Here is a 25,945-nt window from a genome sequence, read left to right as displayed (position 1 = left end):
AAGCATCACTGTCTCCAAATAGCTTTGTCCTCCGTGAATTTGTCCAATCCTCTTTTAAAGCCACCTGGCCTGCCTCCTGTGGGAGGGAGTTCCACAGTTTAACTTTGTGCTGCAAAGTTTACCTGTGCTGAATCGTCTTAAAACAGTGACGCCACTTCTCCCCACCCCCTCCAAACCCTTTCCCCTCCAAGAAACACAAACCAACCACTGCCTGCCTTTTTTTTCCTAAGAAAAAACAATATTTATTGTTTCATTGGCTGTGCATCAAATCAGAAAAGGAGGCATCCGCAACGAAATCAAACCCGACAGCCGTTCCTTCCCCTCTTTTCGACATTTTGGTTGGCACAAGTCACCCTCTCCTTCCATCCGGACACCCAAATCCGGTTTCCACGAACCGGGGGGGGGGAATTAATGAGTAGGATTTTTATCCAAGGGCCCCACTGAATCGAAACTTTTGGGGGACATTTCTCTCTCTATGGCTTTTAATTAAGAGCGGTACCCAAACTCCCGTGGAAATCAGAGAGACCTCAAAGTGCATAGTTTTTAGTTTTAAATTGGGTCCACTTAGGTCATTACTGCCCGTGAGTTTCGGACAGAGAATAAACCTGGGATTAAATGGAACGGGGGACGACGACCTCCTGCTATACTCATGGTTCTGAGCTAAGGGCTGCTACAGACATGAATATAGGAAGGTGCTCACAACTGAACACAGGCAGGCAGTGGTTCTCTGTCCAGCCTCTTCGGAGATCGGACCAGGCCATTTCTGCATGGAGACCCTGGGAAAACTTCCTCTTAAGAACTTTGCTTACAGGGGGGGGGGGCTTGAAGAATAAGAGGGGCAATGTAGCAGCGGCTCTAAGCCATGGTAGTTCAATGGAGCCTCCAGTTTGAAGCGCAGTCTACCTCTGATGCTCGGGGGTATGGGATTGGCCAGTGTGGGTCAGGTGGCAGATTCAACACACCCAGCCAGGCCGGCTCTGCTCGGGTTAGCTGTGATTCTTGCATTGCAGGGGGTTGGACTAGATGACCCTTTGGTCCCCTGCCAACCCTACAATTCTATTACCCTTCACCTGTGCCCTTCCTGACCCGGGATGTTCTTCAGGAACCTCACATCATACAACTGGGATTTTAAAAAAAACACATCTGATTTTCACCATTTTTTAAAAAAACAAAAACATAATTTTATTCTAAGCGCAGAATCTGAATTTCCTTGATGCAGAATTTGTAGGCGGGGTGGGGATAGCTTGCATAGATTACAACCGGTACTTTGGATCTGGGAGACCTGAGTTAGAGGCACATCACTCCCATGGACATGTATAATTCAGGGGGAAATAGTCCTCTGGTCTCAGTTTTTCCCATCCGGAAAATGGGTTTGAGGGCAATTCATACTGGCGTCACTGAGAGGACACACAGGCCAAGCGGAGATCCTTAGAGCAGGTCTGCAGGCTGGAGGAAAGAGAATGATCCATGAGAAAAACAGCAGCAGGGGGGTTGTTTTCGTTTTTTAGTGTCTCAGTCAAAACTGATCCGACCAGCAAAGGAAGCCGGAATCCCGTTGCGAAAAGAGGAAGATCGCTGTGTTTTAAAAGTCGTCAGTATATTTCAAATTGCATGCAGCTCAAAACTATTTTGCATAGCATCTTCAACAAACATGGAGGGAGCGCCACCCAGGCGAGGCGGACTTCCCCCACTGCGGACGGAGGAAGTGGGGCAGGCAGCTTCCATCACAAGTAAGGGGGCAACGGTGCTGAGCATGTCAAAATGTGGCTCGTCTTTGTGGCGGACGGGAACCTGCCAGCGACCAAGGACACTTGTTGTCCAAGTAGCTTGTTTATCCAGCCCAGTGTTTTACGCTCTGACCAGGAGCCCCTGAGACCCCGGAAGAGGCATCTCACAGCATAACCCCATTTGAGACCCCTGGGTCTTTCTGAGTTTTGGTCCTTGCCCCTAATGTAAAATTCTAGTCCTCATGGAGTCTAATTCAAGAGCCGATTTATAAAAGCAGGAGCAATTGGAGGTGTCTTTGTCCGAGCCACACCCAGCTCTATGTTGCCTTACACTGGCTGGCAGCTTCTCTCCAGGGTTCGGGGGCAAAGGGGTCGTTTACGACCTGGAGGAGCTATTGGGGCCCTTCAGGCACGCCAAGCACTGTGTGAGTGCCTGGAGGCAGTTGGAGGATGGATGGCGGCTAACAGATTGAGGTTGAATCCTGACAAGAAGTACTGTTTTGGGGGGACAGGAGGCGGGCAGGTGTGGAGGACTCCCTGGTCCTGAATGGGATACCTGTGCCCCTGAAGGGCCAGGTGCGCAGCCTGGGAGTCATTTTGGACTCACAGCTGTCCATGGAGGCGCAGGTCAGTTCTGTGTCCAGGGAAGCTGTCTACCAACTCCATCTGGTACGGAGGATGAGACCCTTCCTGCCTGCACATTGTCTCGCCAGAGTGCTCCATGCTCTGGTTATCTCACACTTGGACCACTGCAATGCGCTCTATGCGGGGCTCCTTTTGAAGGTGACCCGGAAACTACAACTAATCCAGAATGCGGCAGCTAGACTGGTGACTGGGAGCGGCCGCCAAGACCACATAACACCGGTCCTGAAAGACCTAGATTGGCTCCCAGTAAATTTCCGAGCACAATTCAAAGTGTTGGTGCTGACCTTGAAAGCCCTAAATGGCCTCGGTCCAGTATACCTGAAGGACAGTCTCTACTCCCATCATTCTGCCTGGACACTGAGGTCCAGCTCTGGGCGCTTTCTGGCGGTTCCCTCACTGCAAGAAGTGAAGTTACAGGGAACCAGGCAAAGGGGCTTCTCAGTACTGGCACCCTCCCTGTGGAACGCCCTCCCACCAGATGTCAACAGCAACTACCTGACTTTTAGAAGACATCTGAAGGCAGCCCTGTTTAGGGAAGTTTTTAAATGTTTGATGTTTTATTGTGTTTTTAATATCCTGTTAGAAGCCGCCCAGAGTGGCTGGGGAGGCCCGGCCAGATGGGCGGGGTATAAGTAATAAATTATTGTTATTATTCAGGGTGCAGAGGGGGTGTCCCATCACTGAGCTGTGCCCTCACCCTGGAAGGCTGGCAGTACCCCGACAGTAATGCAAGATTCTAGTCCTAGTGTTACTGGCAGTGAATCAAGACTCTAGTCCTCATGCGTCTGAATTGCAGGCAGATCTAAACAGGAGCACAGAAAGTTATACTGAGTCCACGTAACCTAGGGGAGCAACTGCTTGGGTCTTCTGCCCCCCCCCCCAGGTCCTTTAAGCTGAACATGCCAGAGGCTGGATCTGGGGCCTTCTGCACGCGCCTAGAGCCGCTCTCTGCTTGTGGGAAAGGAAATTCTCCTATCTGCCTTGGTTCCACGCAGGGTTGCACCCAGACATCTGGGAAATTTGCACATTAGGTGAATCCCAAAGTAACAGCCCCCCCCCACCTCACCCCATTGCAACAAAAGGTTTTCTCTCAAAACACCTCCCTGTTTCGATTGCGAAAATCTGGCTTACTTCCAGGCTAAACAGCTTGCAAATTCGCCCTGGGGGCCCAATCCACCTCAGTCACGGTCCACCGCTGCTTTGGGGCTCCCCATCACCCCAGACTCCTTGGACACACTGGCTTGGGGGGTGCCCCACAACATCTGGGGAGGGGCATCAGGCAGCAGAAGGCGAATCAAGAGAAATGGGGGTGAGAGGAGAGGGGTCAGGCTCCCCCCTCTCTGAGGCCCAAGAATCAAGGAAGTTGGGGGGCAGAAGCCCCCCAGCAAAGCCTCCGGGGGAACCATCTGTCTCCTTGAAGCCGGAGTGGATAAACGAAACGAAACCAGGAAAACAAAACCAAGGGCGCTACATTTCCTGCGCCCGCAATGGAACGGAAATGGAGAAATTCCCAATGGACACCCGCCCTGGCCCTCTCTTGGCACTGGGGTTGGGGGTAGAGGCAGTCACAGCCGATGGGGTGGTCCCCCCAGCCCACCCCCTGAAACGGGGAAAAATTGCACAGAGTTCGCTGCCTCGATCCGGGGGAATCGGGTGGTGCCAGAGGACATCCAGGCTGTCGGTGTGGCGGCCGCAAGAACCAGCAGGGCAGATGGGGGGGCGGGGCGGGAAAGCAGGTTCCCGACAACTCCGCGCACTCGTCGTCTCCTCACTGCCCCGTCCCGTAGGGCCAGTTGAAGGTGCTTCCCGAGAGTAGCATGTCCCTGATGAGCGTCTCAATGGGCGTCTTGCCCACCAGTCTCATGAAGAAGAGCTGCGAGATGAGCGAGGCGGGGACGGCCCGCAGCGCGGGGAGGCGAAGCAAGAGTCTGCCGAAGCGCTGCGGCTGCGAGGGGTACTGCGAGCGGACGTACTCCGTGAGCGCCACCTGCGCTTTCTCCTGCAGGCTCTCCACGTGCGCAGGGTCCGAGAGGCCGCAGGCGTCTGAAACAGAGGAGATGGTTAGCGTTCGTGAGAGCCTGGGCCGGCCCCCCTCCTGTTCCCAAATAACCCTCAGAACCTAAGAATGCAGATAGACTGCCTCTAGACCTGGAGGTTCCACAAAGACAGGCCTGGCTGCTGGATCAAGCCAAAGTGTGTGTTGCAGGGGGGGGGGGATAGAGATACACCTCTACTCCTGATAGGCTCTGACAGTAGAGACTCTCTCATGGTGGTGGGTTTGAGCCCTACGTTGGGCAAAAGATTCCTGCATTGCCGGGGGCTGGGCTAGATGACCCTCAAGCCGCTTCCAACACTACAATTCCACGATCCTGTCCTCACAGTGGCTAAATAACCCTGAGAAACTAGGAACCGAGATAGACTGCCTCTGGACATGGAGGTTCCACAAAGATACCAGAAGAGGCTGGCTGCCGGATCAAGCCGAAGAGAGCGGCCCATCTAATCCAGCATCCTTTTTGCACACTGTACAATTACCCTTAGGAACCCAGATAGACTGCCATTGGGCATGCAGGCTTGCACTCTGTCTCGCCACAAGGTGGCGCTGCCTCCATGCATGATGAGAAATGGTGAAGAGGGAGCCCACAGCGCCACCCGCGTCCCTATAATATTATATAATTATTACCAAATAATTATAATTGCACAATTATGAGAATAATTACCGTACTTTTCTGTGTGTGAGACGAGGGTTTTTGTTTTTTTTTACTCTAAAATAATGTTCTAAATCGGGGCTCGTCTTATACACGGATAGTGCGGGGGGGGGGACGCGACTGGTTTCTGCCACAAGCAGGAGGTTGTCAGAGGCAACTGGGTGGGTGATTTGTGGCTGCGGCAAGGGCTGCTTTGGGGGTTGGCTGTTGCTGCGCCAATAGTGCATGCATGCGCTTGCCGGCTGCTGGTGGCAATCGGGCAGATGCTCTGGCTTTTGTGACGCCTGGGGTTGGCAGAGTTTGTCAGTCTGGCGAGTGGTTTTCAGCATTGCCCCCCCCCTCCAAAAAGCTCAACAACTATGGGCCATCTCCCCCCATTTTCTTAAATTGGATTACCCAAAAATAGGGGTTGTCTTATACATGGTGTAAGGGGCAAAGAGTACAGAGAGCCCCCTCCCATCCTGAGGAGCATCTCCCCCACCAGCAGTAGTGCCAGCGGGGAGGGGGAAGAGTCAAGTGAGGAAAGAGAAGGGAGGGGACGGGGCTCTGGCAGCATAGGAGAGCCCTTGCTCCACGTGGGAGAGGAAGAGAGGGAGGGGGAAAAGGGGGAGAAGGAAAACAGGGAAAGGAGGCCCTTTTCCCCTCCGGTTTCGGAATTACGCAGGAGGAAACGCGGAAGGCGATTTGGCGTGCCCAGACTCTTATGCTGGAAGAAGACGCGGAGCGCGCTATTCCAGGGTTCTGGTTCGGACCAGAAGGATGTATCCTGTACAGCTCTATCACTGTAAATAGACTGCACTTAATAAAAGCATGAAAAGGCCAGAACGTGCAGAGTCGTTACTCTAGAGTAGTCGCAACGCCCATCCTATGAGACATGGTATATGATAATAATTATTATATAATAATAATGGTATACAATAAAATTGTTGTTGCTGTTACTGCTCTACTTCTTAGTACTACTGTGATTTTATGGCATTTTGATTTACTTCAACAAAGTATTTCCGTTCAGAGAGAGGAAAAACCTCCAAATCCAGGAAGAAACAGCAGCAATTTGGCAAGAGCCAAAAATGCAGCTTGGCTCACTCGCTCGAGCCGCCTCAATACAGCCGGGAATGGCCGGTGTGCTCACCTGGGGTGAAGAGGGCGATGGCTTTGAGGCAGCTGTACTCCGCCAGGTCCACCTGCAGCCGGTTGAGCTTCTCCACCTGGTCCTGGAAGATGCGGATCTGGTCCATGAAGGAGACCACGCGGTCGGCCGACATGGGGGCCGCGTGGAAGCCGGCGGCGGCCAGCAGTGGCGCCATGTGCAGCGGCAGGGCAGACTGCGCGGCGTTGAGGACGAAGAGCTCGCTCCAGCTGAGCCGCAGCAGCGCCACCTGGTCCGAGACGGGCAGGTCAGGGAAGAAGGGGATGTTTCGCGCCCACTCCACCGTGCTGAAGAGGAGCCGCGCCGCCAGCTCACAGATGTTATCAATGCCCATCACGCTACCTTGCTGGGCATACTGGGAGCTGAAGCGTGCGGTGGGGTAGGGCTCGGCACGGAGGAGCTGCGAAATCAGCTCCGAGACGGGCTGGCCGTTGTAGTACTCGCCGCTGGGCAGGGCGTTGGGGCTGGCGCTGGAGTGGGTGGGAGGGATCCGGCCCCTCTGGACGGCTGCGGGAAGCAAGCAGGGAGAGTTGGTTAAGGCGGGCAGAGGGGGCGTTCTTTGCTCGCCAACAGGGTGGCCCTATGCCACGTGCCCCTGCCGACCGGTAAAAGGAAAGGACAGGTAATTCAACAGTCGGTCTGCGAGCACTTAGGAACGGAAGCTGCGAAGACCCAGCATGGGTTTATCAAAAAGAGTCATGCCAGGCAAATCCCATTTCTTTCTTTTTTTGATGGGGTTGCAAGCTTAGTGGATCGAGGGAATGCTGCGGACATAGCGTATCTTGATTTCAGCAAGGCTTTTGATGAGGTTCCCCGTGATATTCTCGTGAGGAAGCTGGTGAAATGTGGATTGAACGAGGGAACTGTTAGGTGGATTTGTAGCTGGTTGACGGACCGAAAAGAGAGTACTCATGAATGGTTCCCTGCCATTCTGGGGGAAAGTGACCAGTTGGGTGCTGCAGGATTCTGTCCTGTGCCCGCTATTGTTCAACGTCTTTATAAACAACTTGGATGAAGGAATTGAGGTGATGCTCATCCCATTTGCAGATGACACCAAACTGGGAGGGTAGCTAATGCCGCAGAAGGCAGAATCGGGATTCAAAATGACCTTAATGGGTTGCAGAACTGGGCGCAAGCTAACGAAATGAATTTCAATAGGGACAAATGTCAAGTTCTGTACTTAGGCAGGAAGAACCAGATGCACAAATAGATGAATTTTAACAAGGAGAAATGTAAGGTACTACACTTGGGCAAAAAAAATGAAAGGCACAAATACAGGATGGGTGACACCTGGCTTGAGAGCAGTACATGTGAAAAGGATCTAGGAGTCTTGGTAAACCACAAACTTGACATGAGTCAGCAGTGTGATGCAGCAGCTAAAAAAGCCAATGCAATTCTGGGCTGTATCAATAGGAGTATAGCATCTAGATCTAGGGAAGTAATAATAGTACCTCTGTATTCTGCTCTGGTCAGACCTCACCTGGAGTACTGTGTCCAGTTCTGGGCACCACAGTTCAAGAAGGATACTGACAAGCTGGAACGTGTCCAGAAGAGGGCAAGCAAAATGGTCAAAGGCCTGGAAACGATGCCTTATGAGGAACGGCTTAGGGAGCTGGGTATGTTTAGCCTGGAGAAGAGAAGGTTAAGGGGTGATATGATAGCCATGTTCAAATATATGAAAGGATGTCATATGGAGGAGGGAGAAAGATTGTTTTCTGCTGCTCCAGAGAAGCGGACACGGAGCAATGGATTCAAACTTCAAGAAAGAAGATTCCACCTAAACATTAGGAAGAACTTCCTGACAGTAAGAGCTGTTCGGCAGTGGAATTTGCTACCAAGGAGTGTGGTGGAGTCTCCTTCTTTGGAGGTCTTTAAGCAGATGCTTGACAGGCATATGTCAAGAATGCTTTGATGGTGTTTCCTGCTTGGCAGGGGGTTGGACTGGATGGCCCTTGTGGTCTCTTCCAACTCTATGATTCTATGATTCTATGAGATTCAAAATGACCTTAGCGGGTTGGAGAACTGGGCGCAAGCTAACAAAATGAATTTCAATAGGGACAAATGTCCGATTCTGCACTTAGGCAGGCAGAACCAGATGCAGAAATATAGGATGGGGGACACATGGCTTACTAGCAGTACCTGTGGAAAGGATCTAGGGGTCTTGGTGGGCCACAAGCTGAACAGGAGCCAAGAGGGTGATGCAGCAGCAAAAAAAGCTAACACTATTCTAGGCTGCATCAGCAGAAGTCTAGTGTCCGGATCAAGGGAAATAATAGTCCCACTCTTTTCTGCCCTGGTCAGACCACACCTGGAATACTGTGTCCAATTCTGGGCGCCACAAATGAAGGAGGATGTTGACAAGCTGTCTGCTGAAGCAGTAGCTTCCCTTCCCAGGAATCACAGAATCACAGCATTGTAAAGTTGGAAGGGACCTTGACGGGCTTCTTGCCCACCCCCCTGCAAATGCCAGAATCTTTGGCTCAGCATGATCCTCTGGGCCAAAGGGAACTTTCTGGGGTCTGATCCAGCAAAGGCAGCTAAAGGTTCTCCAAATGCATCGCAGGGGGGTTGGACTAGATGGCCCGTGGGGGGGCCCCTCCAAAGCTGCAATTCTATGACTCTGTCCCGTTCCCAATGAAGGGAGGAGCTCGTAAGCAGGATCTCCCCCAGAGACCTTAGAAACCCGAGGGGGTGGCGAGCGAGGGGCACGATCATGAGACCTGTGGAAACGGGGCCAAAAATCCAAACAAAGGAATAATTTGGTGCTTGCTCGCTCGCTCTCAAGATGGTATTTGGCTCTCCAGCTGTGACCTTTACTGCTACTGAGTCATATGACCTGCCAGCCTGCAGGCTCCTTTCCTCACCCGCCTGTAAATCCTGCGCTCTCCAAACAAACACCACCTGTTTTACCGGTTTGACAGCGACCCGCTGGGCCCTCCGGCAGCCTTGAAGGCAAGCAGCTCACTCCGTAAAAGCTAGGGCCTCTTGACTCCACACCATGTCCCACTGGTATGGACCTGGTTACCTGCCTCCCCAGCCATCTCACGCTGCTAGTCCTCAACCTCCCCCATTGGCTCTGACCTAAACAGACTGATGTGGCTTTCTAGGACGCAAGCAGTTTTAGAAACACAAGATACTATATATGAGCTAGGCACCAAATGGCTCCTAAAACCAAGGTTTCCGTCGCCAATACAGGTGAAACTCGGAAAATTAGAATATCGTCGAAAAGTGCATTTATTTTAGTAATGCAACTTAAAAGGTGGAACCAATATATGAGATAGATGCATGACATGCAAAGCAAGATATGTCAAGCCTTTATTTGTTGTAATTGTAATTATTTGTCGTTAGGCGGGTCAATTATAAATGGAATGGAATTAATGAAATATAACAGCAATGTTTATTTTTGTAATTATTTGTTTTATTACTGTGGAATTTCCAAAAGAAAGCATTTGTAAAAATAAAAATAATAAATAATAAGTTGCATTACTGAAATAAATGCACTTTTCAACAATATTCTAATTTTCCGAGTTTCACCTGTGTGTGTGAAATTTGTGGAAATATATATTTGAAAAATAAAATTAAAAGTAAAATGTACCATGTCTTTTAAAAAGAGAAACTCGGATACGTAAGCCAATGTCTCTTTAAACTGAGGCTACAGTCGCCAAAACGGAATTTCTAGTTGGCGTTTTGGGACAAGTCTCATTTTCCAAATGATGGACTGACTGTGATGGATTCTCAGTTAAGCATCTGCCTAGTTCAGAGGACAACCTTGAGCCAGGTTAAGAACTTCGAGGGCTTAAAAAAGGAAAGTCACCTGGTCCAGGGACAATCGACATAACTATTGGCTTACTCCGACCTCTTTTTCTTAATGGTGACACGGACCATTCATAAGGTAGGAACATCCTTCACAACTCTGAGCAAGGCAGTGGGGGAAGCGAAGGCAAGCGACAACAACTCACTGTAACGCTGTTTGGTGCTCCTGCTGCACAGAAAAAAAGCATTTTGGTTCCTGGAATTCATTCTGATTATGCAACCTGGCTCCCGGGCATCTCCACTCAGTTGCAAGTGGCTCCTGGCTAATTTTGAACCCTGGTTCTGCTGCGTTCCAGCTGGGGCCTGTGGTGCCAGGCACTTTGACCCTGGGTTATCCGTGCCAGTGCCAGGCTTTTGACCTCTTTGCGTTGTTGGCGTAAGGCAGCTCCTAAGCATCGATTCCCTGACACAACTCTCTTTTAGGTCGGGTCTTGGTGTGGCTGGCTGACTTCACCAAAGGTCAGAGCGTCTGCTATAGAGTCCTGCCAGTGGAGTCACCTTCTGCCATCCAGAGGGTACTGGGTGCGAGCTGCGCCAGGCGCTCAGCAGAACAAAATTAAATTAAATTTTGTTCTGCTGGAATTTGCTACCAAGGAGTGTGGTGGAGTCTCCTTCTTTGGAGGTCTTTAAGCAGAGGCTTGACAGCCATCTGTCAGGAATGCTTTGATGGTGTTTCCTGCTTGGCAGGGGGTTGGACTGGATGGCCCTTGTGGTCTCTTCCAACTCTATGATTCTATGACAAAATACATGTTTGCAGAAGACAGAGTGATTGGAACTTAAAGAATGAATATCATATGTAGCTGCATGTTACAGGTAGGTAGCCGTGTTGGTCTGATGTAGTGGAAACAAAAAATAAAAAAAAAATCCTTCTAGTAGCACCTTAGAGGTCAACTAAGTTTGAGACCAACTAAGTTAGAGACCAACTAAGTTAGAGACCAACTAAGTTTCTGTTCCCAGTGGTGATGTATGGAAGTGAGAGCTTGACCATAAAGAAGGCTGAAGAATGGATGCTTTTGAATTATGGTGCTGGAGGAGACTCTTGAGAGTCCCATGGACTGCAAGAAGATCAAACCTGTCCAATCTGAAGGAAATCAGCCCTGAGTGCTCACTGAAAGGACAGATCGTGAAGCTGAGGCTCCAATACTTTGGCCACCTCATGAGAAGAGAAGACTCCCTGGAAAAGACCCTGATGTTGGGAAAGATAGAGGGCACAAGGAGAAGGGGACGACAGAGGACGAGATGGTTGGACAGTGTTCTCGAAGCCACCAACATGAGTCTGACCAAACTGCGGGAGGCAGTGGAAGACAGGAGTGCCTGGCGTGCTCTGGTCCATGGGGTCACGAAGAGTCGGACACAACTAAACAACTAAACAACAACAACAAGTTTGTCATAGGTATGAGCTGCAGAGAGCCAGGAGTCGTTTTACTCTACTCTATCTTTCTTCAGTTTTTCCCCTTCTTTTCCTTTTCTCTTGCTTTCTCCTTGGGGGCTAGCAGCTGCCTCTCAGCCTAACCTACCTCGCAGGGTTGTAGTAAAGATAAAAACGGGGAGAAGGGGAAAACAACGGGTGCTACTTAGAGCTCTTGGGAGGAAAGGTGGGATGCAGAAACATGAGGATGAAAATAAACCCCAAAATAAGTGATACATCTGATGACATGAGTTGTGTGATGCAGCGCGAAATAAATTCAGCAGCTTTCAAGGTCCTGCAAGCGACAAGGTTAACAGACATATCTGCCTTCCTCTTTGGAGTTTGTATCTCTCCAAATATCACACACACACACCCCAAAACTGGAGAGTACCTTCTTTCCTCATCCCAACGCGGAAACACTTTTTCAGGCGGCAATACTGGCATTGATTGCGGTGGTGCTGGTCGATCTGGCAGTCGCGGTTCGACCTAGGTTGAAACAAAAATCATCAGATAAGCTGCCTTTACACACACAGCCGTCCTGTACCTTTAAGGAAATGCACATATTGTTAAAAAATAAAAAATAAAAGTAAGATAAACCTCTCCTGTAAGGCACCCAGTGCTAGAAATTCCCCAGGCGCATTTTGCAACTGTTAACAAAGCAGCAGCTTACAAAAAAACCACAAGCTAAGTGCTACCATTCAAGCAAAAGTCGTGTTATATGATTGACACATCAATACAGCATTTATAATCTATAAAACAACATTAGCCAAATAGCCACAGAAAAATAAACCCTGAGTGGAAGTGGATCTCCAGGGTTTTGGACTTGGGGAATATCTCCTATTACTACCTTGGTACAGTATCAGAAATTAGAATCATAGAATCATAGAGTTGGAAGAGACCACAAGGACCATCCAGTCCAACCCCCTGCCGAGCAGGAAACACCATCAAAGCATTCCTGACAGATGGCTGTCAAGCCTCCGCTTAAAGACCTCCAAAGAAGGAGACTTCACCACACTCCTTGGCAGCAAGTTCCACTGTCGAACAGCTCTTACTGTCAGGAAGTTCTTCCTAATGTTTAGGTGGAATCTTCTTTCTTGAAGTTTGAATCCATTGCTCCGTGTCCGCTTCTCTGGAGCAGCAGAAAACAATCTTTCTCCCTCCTCCATATGACATCCTTTCATATATTTGAACATGGCTATCGTATCACCCCTTAACCTTCTCTTCTCCAGGCTAAACATACCCAGCTCCCTAAGCCGTTCCTCATAAGGCATCGTTTCCAGGCCTTTGACCATTTTGGTTGCCCTCCTCTGGACACGTTCCAGCTTGTCAGTATCCTTCTTGAACTGTGGTGCCCAGAACTGGACACCACAGTTCAAGAAGGATACTGACAAGCTGGAACGTGTCCAGAAGAGGGCAACCTAAATGGTCAAATTAATTAGCCAGGTGCCAGGCGCGTTTTGCAACTGGCGCGGGTCCCATCGCAACCACATGGGTGCCAGGCTGGCGACTGACATCTCCACCTGCTTGGCCCCTCCAGCTTTCTTAAACAGATAAGCAGAAGAGCTAATTTATTGCATTTATCTCCCACCTTTTTCTCCAAGGAGTACATGGTTCACCCCCCCCCTCAGTTAATCCCTACCACGACCCTGAGAGGTAGGCTAAGAGGCTGCGACTGACTCCAAGGTCGCCCAGTGAGCCCCATCACTGAGTGGGGATGTGAACCCTGGTCTCCTGGGTCCCAGTCTGCCATTCTCACCACTACACCACCCTGCCTTCCTAGAGCACTTCTGCTAGGGGGAGGCTCTACTGTATACAGTGGTACCTCTGGAAACGTACCTGATCCGTTCCGGGGTGCCATTAGCACCCCGAAAAGTATGTATCCAGAGTGGCGATAGCGCATGTGCACGAAGCGCGCATAATGCTTCTGCGCAAGCACGCGTGGCGGAACCCGGAAGTAAACACTTCCTGGTCTGCTGCGTACTTAACCTGAAAGTACGCAAGCTGAAGCAGACGTAATAGAGGTATGCCTGTATATTAAGTAGGTAGGTTGTTGTTGTTGTTTAGTCGTTTAGTCGTGTCGGACTCTTCGTGACCCCATGGATCAGAGCACGCCAGGCACTCCTGTCTTCCACTGCCTCCTGCATTTGGTCAGACTCATGTTCGTAGCTTCGAGAACACTGTCCAACCATCTCGTCCTCTGTCGTCCCCTTCTCCTTGTGCCCTCAATCTTTCCCAACATCAGGGTCTTTTCCAGGGAGTCTTCTCTTCTCATGAGGTGGCCAAAGTCTTGGAGCCTCAGCTTCAGGATCTGTCCTTCCAGTGAGCACTCAGGGCTGATTTCCTGAAGAATGGAGAGGTTTGATCTTCTTGCAGTCCATGGGACTCTCAAGAGTCTCCTCCAGCACCATGATTCAAAAGCATCCATTCTTCGGCGATCAGCCTTCTTTATGGTCCAGCTCTCACTGGTAGGTAAATAAATAAGTAAATAAATTGGAAGCAAAATGTCACTTAGAGAAGAATCAGAAATATTTTCCTGGAAGCCTGAATTTGTTTTATTCTGGATTGTTTGATTGGATATTTTAATGTGTTGTAAACAACTTTGAGATGTTTTTTTTCTTTAAAATATAAAGTGATATAGAAATCATCATCATCATCGTCCCACTTTTTTTCGGGGGGGGGGGGGATTGTGCCTAGCCATTCTATTGTGGCAACTATAACCTGGGTTTAAGGTGCCACTTGGCGATTGGCCTATATATCCGAGTTTCTAACCACGGGGAGAAGAGAATTCTGGACTCCGCATTGGTTGTGATGAACCCCTGCCAATTCCTGCCCCCCTCCCAATCCCATTTGGACACTTGCCTTCTGTACTATAATAATAATAATAATAATAATAATAATAATAATAATAATAATAATATAATTTTTATTTATACCCGGCCCTCCCCAGTCAAAAACCGGGCTCAGGGCGGCTGACACCAACAGAACCACAATAAAACATAAAAACAATTAATTAAAATACAGATTAAAATACAGTATTAAAATTTAAAGTGCAGCCTCATTTCAAGTAGGCCATAACTAGCAAAGAATCGCAACCCTCTCTCTTCTCCAAATGCACACACAGACAACTTCTCTCTTTCGGGGGCCCATCAGGTCAATGCGCATGAGCAGGCAAAGGAGTCAGGAATCCCAAAAATTCCCTCCGCCCCGGACAAGGGGCTCTGGGGAGAGGGTTGCCAGGGCAGGAGGGATAAAGCAGGAAGGCAGGCGAGACTGCCTCGCCTCAGAGGAAGAGGCCTATCATCGGAAAGACGCTTTAGACCGCATCACAACGCTGGTCCACTGAAGCTTAAGACTGCCTGCACTGACTGGCAGCGACTCTCCAAGGTTTCAGGACCCTGGGCACAGCATTGGGGACATGCCATTGGGGACTGAGCCCTTAAGCTAGGGTCCTTTCATTTAGAAATGGAGCAGGGATCTAGTCCTCATGATTTTAAACTGGTACACATGAACACGTGCAGAGGAGGGTGGTGGCCAACAACTTCCTGACATTGAGAGCTGGGGAACAGTCTCCCTCAGGAGGCTATGGACTCTCCTTCCTTGGAGACTTTTAAGCAGAGGTTGGAGGACCATCTGTCAAGGATGCTTGAGCTGAGATTCCTGCATTGCAGGGGGTTGGACTGGATGACCCTCAGGGGCCCCTTCCGACTCTACTATTCTATGTTGTTGTTGCTGTTGTTGTTGTTTAGTTGTGTCCGCCTCTTAGTGACCCCATGGACCAGAGCACGCCAGGCACTCCTGTCTTCCACTGCCTCCCGCAGTTCGGTCAAACTCATGTTCGTAGCTTCGAGAACACTGTCCAACCATCTTGTCCTCTGTCGTCCCCTTCTCCTTGTGCCCTCCATCTTTCCCAACATCAGGGTCTTTTCCAGGGAGTCTTCTCTTCTCATGAGGTGGCCAAAGTATTGGAGCCTCAGCTTCACGATCTGTCCTTCCAGTGAGCACTCAGGGCTGATTTCCTTCAGAATGGATAGGTTTGATCTTCTCAAGTGTCTCCTCCAGCACCATAATTCAAAAGCATCAATTCTTCAGCGATCAGCCTTCTTTATGGTCCAGCTCTCACTTCCATACATCACTCCTGGGAAAACCATAGCTTTAACTATCCGGACCTTTGTCGGCAAGGTGATGTCTCTGCTTTTTAAGATGCTGTCTAGGTTTGTCATTGCTTTTCTCCCAAGAAGCAGGCGTCTTTTAATTTCGTGACTGCTGTCACCATCTGCAGTGATCAAGGAGCCCAAGAAAGTAAAATCTCTCACTGCCTCCATTTTCTTCCCCTTCTATTTGCCAGGAGGTGATGAGACCAGTGGCCACAAACTTTGTTTTTTTGATGTTGAGCTTCAGACCATATTTTGCGCTCTCCTCTTTCACCCTCATTAAAAGGTTCTTTAAATTTCTTTTAAAGACAGAGGACGTAAATTTCTTTAAATAACCCACATTTTACATGTGGGTTATTCTGTTCCTCCATAGTAGTACAGAGGTACCTTGTTTTACAAGCATAATCAATTCCGGAGGTCCGTTTGTAAACCAAAACAGGTTGTAACCCAAGGTGCGCTTTCGCCAATGGGGCCTCCAAAAAAAAATTTGTCCGTAATAAAAAAAATAAAAAATGGGTTGTAATCCCAAAAAAGGTTGCAAACCTGGACACACACTTCCGGGTTTGACGTGTTTGCAACCCAAAATGTATGCAAACCAAGGTACCACTGTAGTAGTAGTAATAATTGATTATTTATACCCCACCCATCTGGTTGGGTTTCCCCAGCTACTCTGGGTGGCTCCCAATTAAAAGCACAATAAAACATCAAACATTAAAAACCTCCCTAAACAGGGCTGCCTTCAGGTGTCTTCTAAAAGCCAGATAGTTGTTTATTTCCTTGACATCTGATGGGAGGGCGTTCAACAGGGTGGGCGCCACCACCAAGAAGACCCTCTGCCTGGTTCCCTGTAACCTCACTTCTCACGATGAAGGAACCGCCAGAAGGCCTTTGGCGCTGGCTCTCTGTGTCTGGGCTGAACAATGGGGGTGGAGACGCTGCTTTGGGTATCCTTGGCGAGGCCATTTAGGGCTTTCAAGGTCAGCAGCAACACCTCCAGTGTCTTTTGCCCTCCCTTTTCCCTCACATGCCATGTCTTTATTTTTTACTTATTTGCTTACAAGCAAGAAACTTCTGCAAACTCCGGGTTTGCAGAGAAGGGCAAAAACAAGAACCCTTGATGCCTATAAATGACAGAAACGGGGAGAGGAGAAGACGGAAGAAGAATGGAAGAAATTTGGAATACGGTATATTATAAAAAATATTGTAAAATTGATATATGAAGAGAAATATAAGCAATTGTGCATGTTGAGAATGTTGCAGGTTGAGAATTAAGGGAGATATTTTTAAAATATAGAATAGAATTATATAATGGATGTTAAAGTTTAAAGAAAAGGAGATAATGGTAATTATGGATATAAAATATGAATAGAACCTGCGCGAAAGGATATGCAATGAATCGCTAAATAGGGGGCACGAGGAAGTCCATGAGGGAAATTAAGTTAGAATCAAAGATTATTTTGATTTGTAAATATTTTTTGTTTTCTTTTTTCTTGTGTGCATGTCTTGAATGTTTGAACATGGTAAGATATGTTATTGTTTTTCTTTTTCTTTATAAAAAAATTCTCAATAAAAATATACGGTATTTTTTTAAAAAATATGCAAAAACAGAAATATATTTTATATGCAGAAAAAGACCAGGGAGGCAGGAGAGGGCTCCTTTACACACGTTGGAACAAAGTGGGGCGGGGGGGGGGATGTAAACAGCCGGGTCCAAAGTCTATGCAACAGAAGGGGCAGAGCAAAGGTGAAGGTGCAAAACCACCCCGCCCCACGGATAATTTTTAGCATTTTAGTAAGTTTAGGGTTTTTATGTGATCAGTTCCATGAGTTCGGGAGGTGGAGACTAAAAGGGCAAGGCCTGTACTAGCTTCTCAGGCGGATAGCACTAGGAGTAAAATTGGCAGTATAGCAGTAGTTGGGGTGTTCGTAGAGGAGGTGAGCCTTGCTATTATTAAGTAAAGAACTGGCATTATTCCTTCAATACAAATTAAAATGGATACAAGATGGGCTGCGCTCCTCAAACCTGCAAAAGGCAAAAGAGCTGTACAATCTGAAGATTCGAGTTTGGCAACGCAGATGCGCCTTAAGCAAGGCCTCTCCCACCCTTCCTTCTGCACTTTCCCCTTTTCTTTCACAGAAATGTGGAGCTGGAAGGGACCCCTAAGGCTCATCTAATCCAACCCCCCCCCCTGCAATGCTAAAGGTTCCCTGACAAGAATGGCCATCCGAACTCTGCTTTAAAAACTCCAAGGAAGGAGACTCCGCCACCTTCCAAGGAAGTCCGTTTCACTATGGAACTTTCCTTCCTTGTCATTTGAAGCCAATGAACTGAGGACTTGGGTAGCCATCGTGGTCCAGTGGGAGGGAGTTCCACAGTTTAACCATGTGCCGAATGAAGAGGAGGTTTATTATTATTATTATTATTATTATTATTATTATTATTATTATTATAGAAAAAATCTGCCCTGAATCTCTCAACCTTCAGCAAATCAGAGAAATCTGCAAATCAGAGAAATCAGCTTCTGAGTACGGATACCAATATCCATGTGAACGAACTCTGATGGGCCAAGCTTTGTCAAGGCCGATGGTCCCACTAATGATGTCATTAGGGGGCCAGATCATTTGCCACCAAAGTGGAGCGTGCGTTAAATAGGCAAATAAGGCCGGCTTTGGGCGCCGTCCAACTGTTGGGAGAAAAAAAGGCATGAAAGGCTCCCTTGTGGAGACGGCAGGGACACAAACACACCCCGTTTTATACAAGGGAAATAAATAAATTACGGGTTCAATTACTCCGGCCACAAAGAGAGAGGCCCGAGAGGCAGTCGCGAGTCCTCCTAATGTCACACAAAGGCCCTTGCTGCCGGGGACCGGGTGCGAGTCCCTACGCCTTGTTACATTAATTGAACGAAGGGGTTTTAATTGGATTTGGAATAAGCGCGCAATTAATTGCTGCCGCTCGGCACTTTCTTCGCACTGTTATTATCTTCCTGAGCGGAACAATTGCTTTTTGTAGGGGAGGACATTTATGGAGGTGAGGTGGTGGTGGCTTGGCCCGAAAGAAAGCTAGGGAAACCACGGGGTTAGGTCATCTGCTTTGAGTGCAGAAGGTCAGACCTTGATGGAATTCTCCAAGGCAGTGTTAGAAACTCAGGCATATAAGCGAATTGCCAAATGGCAACCTTAAGCCTGGGTTACGGCCATCACAATGGAAAGACTAGGCGCTTAAAAAAAACCAAAAAATGAGATGGTGGCGGTGATTGGCTGTGGCGTGGTATATGCAGCGCACAGCAAATAAAACCGCAATCAGATCAATAAAAACATCAGTGAAGGGCTTAGAATTTTGCTAAATAAGACACGGTCAATTGTAATTATCATCTGATCAAATAAAAAAATACAGGTTTTAACTGCTTTATGTTGATATTTTGTTCTTTAAATAAATACACTGTCGATTTTTAAATACCTCCTCCTGAATGCTTTTTTAAGTACCTGTTTGAAACTGCTTTTTTGTCGCTAATCTTAACCTTTCCATGAGTTATTTGGTTTCTTTTTGTTTATAATTTGTTTTTCCGTGTTTTTAGATCGCTTTTTTATCCTGTGAACTGCCCTGAGACATGCAAGTTTAGGGTGGTATACAAATTTCAACAACAGCAACATTATTAATATATATTGTCATTTTTCAACTGTTTTTTTGATTTTTAAAAATACTAACTTTTAACTCTTTCTGCTTATAGTTCCCCCCCCCAAAAAAATCAATACGTAAGAGGTTTTGTTACAAGTGTATGCAGTCGTACCTTGGAAGTCGAACGGAATCTGTTCCGGAAATCCGTTCGACTTACGAAACATTCGAAAACCAAAGCGTGGCTTCTGATTGGCTGCAGGAAGCTTCTGCAACCAATTGGAAGTCACGGAACTCACTTACGGGTTTGTGATGTTCGGGAGTGAAAACATTCGAGGACTAAGCTGTTCGAATTCCGACTGTATATGTTTGCTTAAATAAGTCCACCCCCCCAATAAATAAATAAATAAATGTTAGCAAGAAAAAAAATCCACAGTGAGGAGGCCCATCTCACTCACACAGCTTTTTACAGGGGTCAGCAAACTTTTTCAGCAGGGGGCCGGTCCACCGTCCCTCAGACCTTGTGGGGGGCTGGATTATAAGGTAAAGGTAAAGGGACCCCTGACCATTAGGTCCAATTGTGACCGACTCTGGGGTTGCGGCGCTCATCTTCCGTTATTGGCCGAGGGAGCCGGCGTATAGCTTCCAGGTCATGTGGCCAGCATGACAAAGCCGCTTCTGGCGAACCAGAGCAGCACATGGAAACGCCGTTTACCTTCCCGCTGTACTGGTCCCTATTTATCTACTTGCACTTTGACGTGCTTTCGAACTGCTAGGTTGGCAGGAGCTGGGACTGAGCAATGGGAGCTCACCCCGTCGCAGGGATTCAAACCGCCGACCTTCTGATCAGCAAGCCCTAGGCTCTGTGGTTTAACGCACAGCGCCACCTGGAATATATATATATATATATATATATATATATATATATATATATATATATATTGGGGGGGGGTGAACGAATTCCTATGCCCCACAAATAACCCAGAGATGCATTTTAAATAAAACAACACATTCTACTCCTGTAAAAACACGCTGATTCCCAGACCGTCCGTGGGCCGGATTGAGCCGGTGATTGGGCCGCATCCGGCCCTCGGGCCTTAGGTTGCCTACCCCGTTTTAGGAGATTAAAAAAAAAACAAAAAAAAAAAGGCAGGCACAATTCCTTCCCCGCCTCCAGTGGCAGCGAGTTACACAGGGCACAAGGCTCAGATGCCTGTAAAAGGGGGCCAGAAGAAATACAGTGGTACCTCGGTTTAAGTTCACAATTGGTTCCGGAAGTCTGTACCTAACCTGAAGCGTACTTAACCTGAAGCGAACTTTCCCATTGAAAGTAATGGAAAGTGGATTAATCCGTTCCAGACGGGTCCGCGGAGTACTTAAACTGAAAATACTCAAACCGAAGCATACGTAAACCGAGGTATGATTGTAAGGTGAGCCAGAGTTACTTTGGGCTTTGTGGATTAATGCAAGAACCTTGCATTGCAGGGGGTTGGACTAGAGGACCCTCAGGGCCCCTTCCAACTCTACAATTCTATGACTCTTTATGACTCCAATTTGCCAGGTGCCAGGCACATTTTGCACCTGGCTATCGGCCACCTGCAACCAAGTGAAGATGCCTGGCTGCCAGGATGATGCCTGACGTCTCCCCCGTCTGGGGGATCGGATCCTTGGATCTGGACTGTTTTCACACACCAAGGCCCCATCCTGCCATATTTTATCGGCACAATCGGAATGAATTTCAGCAACCAAAACGGTTTTTCAGTGCAGTCTGAGCAGCGGCAGGGAACAGCATTAGAGTGAACTGTTGTCACTTGCCTTCTGTTCCCCCACTGCCCTGCTCAGCGTTGGGAAGAATATTCCTACGTTATGAATGGTCCATGATAAAAAAATGGTCCATTGATAAAAAAAGAGGCTGGAATAAGCCAATATTTGTGGACTGTCCCTGGATGAAGGGACTTTTCTTCTTTAAGTTCTCAAAGTTCTTAACCTGGCTCAAGGTTGTCCTCTGAACTAGCCTGATGTTTAACTGAGAATCCATCACATTCAGTCCATCATTTGGAAAATGAGACTTTAGGGCCCAAAAAGGGCAACTAGGCTTTCCGTTTTGGCAACAGCAACCTTAGTTTAAGGAGCCATTTGGCCCCATGCTTATTATATATCTGAGTTTCTAACACTGTCTGGCAGCATATTTGCAACTGCTAGAGAAATGTTAGATCCGAATCACAGAATCATCGAAGTAGAGAGTTGGAAGGAACCCCCAGGGACATCTAGTCCAAATTCAGATTTTTGAGGGCACATGGGCTGCCACAAACTAAGGGAAAGCACCTGTCAATCTCTGGTACTGGATTCGAATCACCTGCTCCGGATCACAGGAAGTCCACACCCAAAGGAGAATTTATACATACACGCGAAAGCCCTAAACCGCAGGATTAAAAACCCAACTCCCAAATCAGAAAGCTGGCCAGGTGTTAAAGGAGGCAGGCAATATTTCACACCCAAACCCTCTTCCCTGAGGGCTGCAGCGAAATTTGGCAAGGATTTGGCTACGGCATGAGTGAAATCGGCTGCTTTTTCCCACTCACGGGGAAGGGCAGAGTACTGAGTGCGGGTGGCGGCGGCCAACTCTGAACCGCCTTGAGGGCTTGTAACTTGAGCGTTTGTTTTTAATGGAGCAAAATCCAAGGTTATCGCAACAGCGCCACAGGCCCCAACATGGGCGATTCACGCAAGCCCCGACTTGACTACCACTCATGGATGTCACAAAGGGGATGACGAGGCACACACACACACACCGTTCAGGATTAGTCCCAGAGTTCTTGCAATAAATCTCATTCCAAGGATTCCTGGAAAGCGGAGCTGAGAAAAGAATAAATGCTGTTTATGATTCCGAACACTTCCTCAGCACTCCAAGGACTGCTGAAATCTTTGCAACAACAGCCCTGCAAGGCAGACCATTAGCATTATTGCAGAATCCTAGCATTGTAGAGTTGGAAGAGACCCCTGAGGGTCATCTAGTCCAACCCCCTGCAATGCAGGAATGGCAGGTAAAGAATCCCTAACAGACGGCCATTCAACCGCTGCTAGGAAGGAGAGTCCTTGGCAGTGACTGTCCTGAGGTCACCCAGTGAGCTTCATGGGCTGTGGGCAGCAAGATTTGAACCCTGGTCTCCCATGTAAGTATTGGTCCAAACACTCTAACCACTATCCCACGGCTGGCTCTCATTCCCAGGCTTAATTTCAAAGCTTAATCTCTTAAGGAGGACAGAGGGAACCTGCGGCTGGCCGGTTTCACTGACACCCGGGGCCGAGGGAAGGTGTGGGGGGACCTCCTGGAGGGGGGGGGATCGTGGTGGGCAGGGCCAGAGGCAAAAAGTGAGTGGGGCAACAGAAGGGGCTCTCACTTTGTTGAGACAGCACTCAAGCCACAAAAAAAGTTGCTGATTTCTACACACGCAAACGTGCGCACACACAACCTCTCTTTGGGTAAAGCAAGGGATTCGACACACCCCAGCCAGTGTTAGAAATTAGCCAGGCGCATTTTGCACCTGGCTTTCGACCACTTTTGACCAAGCGAAGATGCCTGAGAGCAAAGCCTCCATCTGGAGATCCTTGGATCTGAACTCTTTTCGCACACTAATACCCCATCCTGTATAATTCTATCTGTTATATTTTATCTGCACAATCGGAATTAAGTTTCGGGAACCAAAACGCTTTTTCTGTGCAGCCTGAGCAGGAGCAGTGAAGAGCGTTATAGTGATTGGTTGTTGCTTGTCTTTGCACTTCTCCCCCACTGCACTTTTCACGGTTACGTTATGAATGGTCCGTGTCACCATTAAGAAAAAGGGGTCGGAATAGGCCAATAGATGTGTGGACTGTCTTTGGATCAAATGACTTTCCTTCTTTTAAATTCTCAAAGCTCTTAACCAGGCCCAAGGTTGTCCTCCATCAGCCAGTGCATCATTTTGGAAAATAAGACTTTTGGTTTAAGGAGCAACTTGGCCCCTAGCTTATATATCTGAGTTGCTAACACTGGGTGAGAGCACATGGAAAATCAATTTTTAAAAAATAAGAATGACCAGGATACGATACTATATAACCCTTCCAACTCTAAAATTCTACGATTCAATGACCCTTAAAATGCAAGACTGCTGCATAAAACCCAATCCGCCTGCAGAAACATAAAGCACAGGAATGACTGCAGGGGGTTGGACTAGATGACCTTTGGGTCCCAACTCAACGATTCTATGATTGCTACATAACATCAGAAGGAACCGTATTTGGTCTCCTGCATACACACAAGCGCCGTGCGTTGTTAAAATGTTCTTTTCGTCACCTCTCCTCTCAAAAGGGGACACCCAAAGTATAACAGAGCCCCCTCAACTCTGAACCACGCGCCTGCTTAAGCGTTTATATGCTCCAGCAAAGGCCACATCCACCAGAAGCAATGATGCATTTAGGGGTGTCAAGGAGGCAGGGGTGGCACTTGAGCGGGCCACCCCCCGGCCACCTCGCCTGGACCAGCAAAACACCTCAGGGCACTGCAAAACCAGACAGCAAGTTGCTCGAGTCAGCGAGCCAAGCTGCGCTCTCAAGGCGGAAGGCCAATTTTCACCAGGGACTGACTACTACACAGGTTCACCAGAGCCTTGAGTGTCGGGCTAGGCTAGGGCTTGGGAGACCAAGGTTCAAATTCCACCATGCGCCCGCCATCTCCCAACCTTGTAAGGTTGTTGTGAGGACTGCAGAGGGAGGGAGGGAATCAAGTTCCTTGAAGGAAAAGGAGTGGATACATACAAAGGAAATGATATAGGATACAGACTTGGGAAAGGGAATCCGAAATAATTTGGAGTGTGTGTTGGCGGTGGGGGGGGGGTTCTAGCGCTGCACTGGGAACAGGAGATGGGGGGGCACATTTCCTGGCACCCACCTCTCCAGGGATGCCAACAATGGGAATCGAAAGGTGTCCCTGACTCCGTCTCAAAGCAAGAAGCCCCAATCCAAGAAGGAGCAGGCAGAGGAACAGACCCCAAAGGCGGCCTGGATTTTGAGGCGGCTTCAAGGCTGGAAAGCCAGAGAAGGCCCAGACTCCCCAGAGGAGGCCCGGGGGGTCAGCCAGCACCCCTTCTCAGAGAGCACAGCGCCCTCTCCCCGCAAATGGACAGAGGATGCCCTTCTCATAAACAGGAAGACACAGCTCCCTTCCTCACCCATAGAGAGAGCAACCCCTTCTCACAAACTGGCACAGCACCCCCTTCTCACAAACAGAAAGGGCACCCCCTTCTCCCAGTCTGATGCATGGCAGAGCACCCCTACTTCTCGAATTCTCAGGGAAGGCCAGGCCGGAGAGAAAAAGGGGTGGTTTGGGGGCAATTCAGAGAGAAATGCGGTGTTAAATAAATGGATGAATGGAGGTGATGCACAGGTGTGCTCCCTTTCCCCCCCCCCCGCCACCCCACCCCCAAAAGATATTTTAAAAATAGTAATAATCCAGGCCCACCTGCAAGTATAGCTGAGGTTTCTGCGGATGCTGCGCTTGAAGAAACTCTTGCAGCCCTCGCAGGTGAAGACGCCGTAGTGCTTCCCGCTGGATTTGTCCCCGCACACCACGCAGTCCACTTGGATGCCCGGCTTGTCGTCGTCGAGGGGTTCCTGGTCGCTGGTGCCCCCCTGGGGGGAGGCCGAGTCGTCCTCGGAGTGCCGTGGGTAGCCCTTCTCCAAGCCGTTGGCCTCGCCTCCGTTAGGGTCGCCCCATTCCCCGGTCACCATGGCCATAGCGCCCCGCAGGGGGGGAGAGGGGTGCGGTGGGGGTGTCCGTGGTGGGGGGCCGGAGGGGTGAGGTGGGGGGGCCAAGCACGGCTCCGGCCGCCAGCCGCGGGTTGGGGGCGCTCTCTCCTTCCAGACGGCGGCGTTGAAGTCAGGCACAAAAATGTCTCCTTAATAGATCACCAACAGCATTATGATTATTGTTTTTATTAAGCCTTGGCTTCTCCCAGAGCGGAATTTCAGGAGGGCAATTTCGTGCGAGGAGGGAGTCAGCGGTCACCAGCCTGGCCCCCAGGTTAGGGGGCTCAAGGTGGAAAGCGGGGGGGGGGAGAGATAAAAAAGTTAAATCCAGGTCACTTCGGGCTGGTAAAAAATATTCCTTAAAATGGGGGGGGGCAAGAAGGGGATGGCGTTTGGGGAGAGTCTTAGGAGAGGGAGAACTGGGACCCTGAAAAAATACACCCTCCCCAAAGTTGTTTTGCAGATCGAGGGGGGAAAAGTGTTGGAGAGGGGTTGGGGGTATCCAAGTTTTGGAAAGGTTTTGTTAAAAAGGGGGTCCTGGAAAGAAACTCCCGCAGGAGGGGAGAAGGGAGGAAAGGGAAAGGGAATAAAAAGCCAGGCAAGTTTTTCCGGGGCGGGATTTCAGGAGGGTCGCCCGTGCGGAGAGGGTTGGGGGGCCCTGCCTGGCGCGCTCCGGAGAGGGTTGGGGGCGCTCCGGGGCTCCCCGTCGGCCATGGCGGGCGGGCGCGACGCGAAGAGGTGCGAGGGCTTCTCGGGAGCTCCAGGTGGGGGGCTGGTTTCCTGCGAAGAGCCGGGGGGCGCCGATTTGTGGCCGGGGAGGCTGCCAAGGGGGCGCCCGCCGTGCGCAAAAATGCCTTAGCGCATCGCGGCAGCGCGCAAAGTTCAGGCCCCGGCGAGGAAGGACTTGGAGCGGCTGGCGCGGCGGCGCTCGCTCGCTCCGTGCCTGGCT

General features: G+C 49.1%; 1 protein-coding gene across 1 annotated transcript; it reads right to left on the bottom strand.

Moving 5' to 3' along the window:
* Positions 1–1,156: 1,156 nt before the first annotated feature.
* Positions 1,157–25,945, bottom strand: NR2F6 (nuclear receptor subfamily 2 group F member 6). The gene is made up of 4 exons (XM_035120605.3): positions 24,710–25,945; positions 11,837–11,931; positions 6,207–6,731; positions 1,157–4,415 (listed from the first exon to the last, which is right to left on the bottom strand). Exons 1-4 carry the CDS (start codon positions 24,982–24,984, stop codon positions 4,141–4,143), a joined length of 1,170 nt encoding a protein of 389 aa, XP_034976496.1. The 5' UTR covers positions 24,985–25,945; the 3' UTR covers positions 1,157–4,140.

The sequence above is a fragment of the Zootoca vivipara genome, chromosome 6, assembly GCF_965207765.1.
Source record: "Zootoca vivipara chromosome 6, rZooViv2.hap1.1, whole genome shotgun sequence".
NCBI lineage: Eukaryota > Metazoa > Chordata > Lepidosauria > Squamata > Lacertidae > Zootoca > Zootoca vivipara.
Note: the sequence above shows the minus strand (reverse complement) of the source record. Positions and strands in the feature narration are given on the sequence as shown.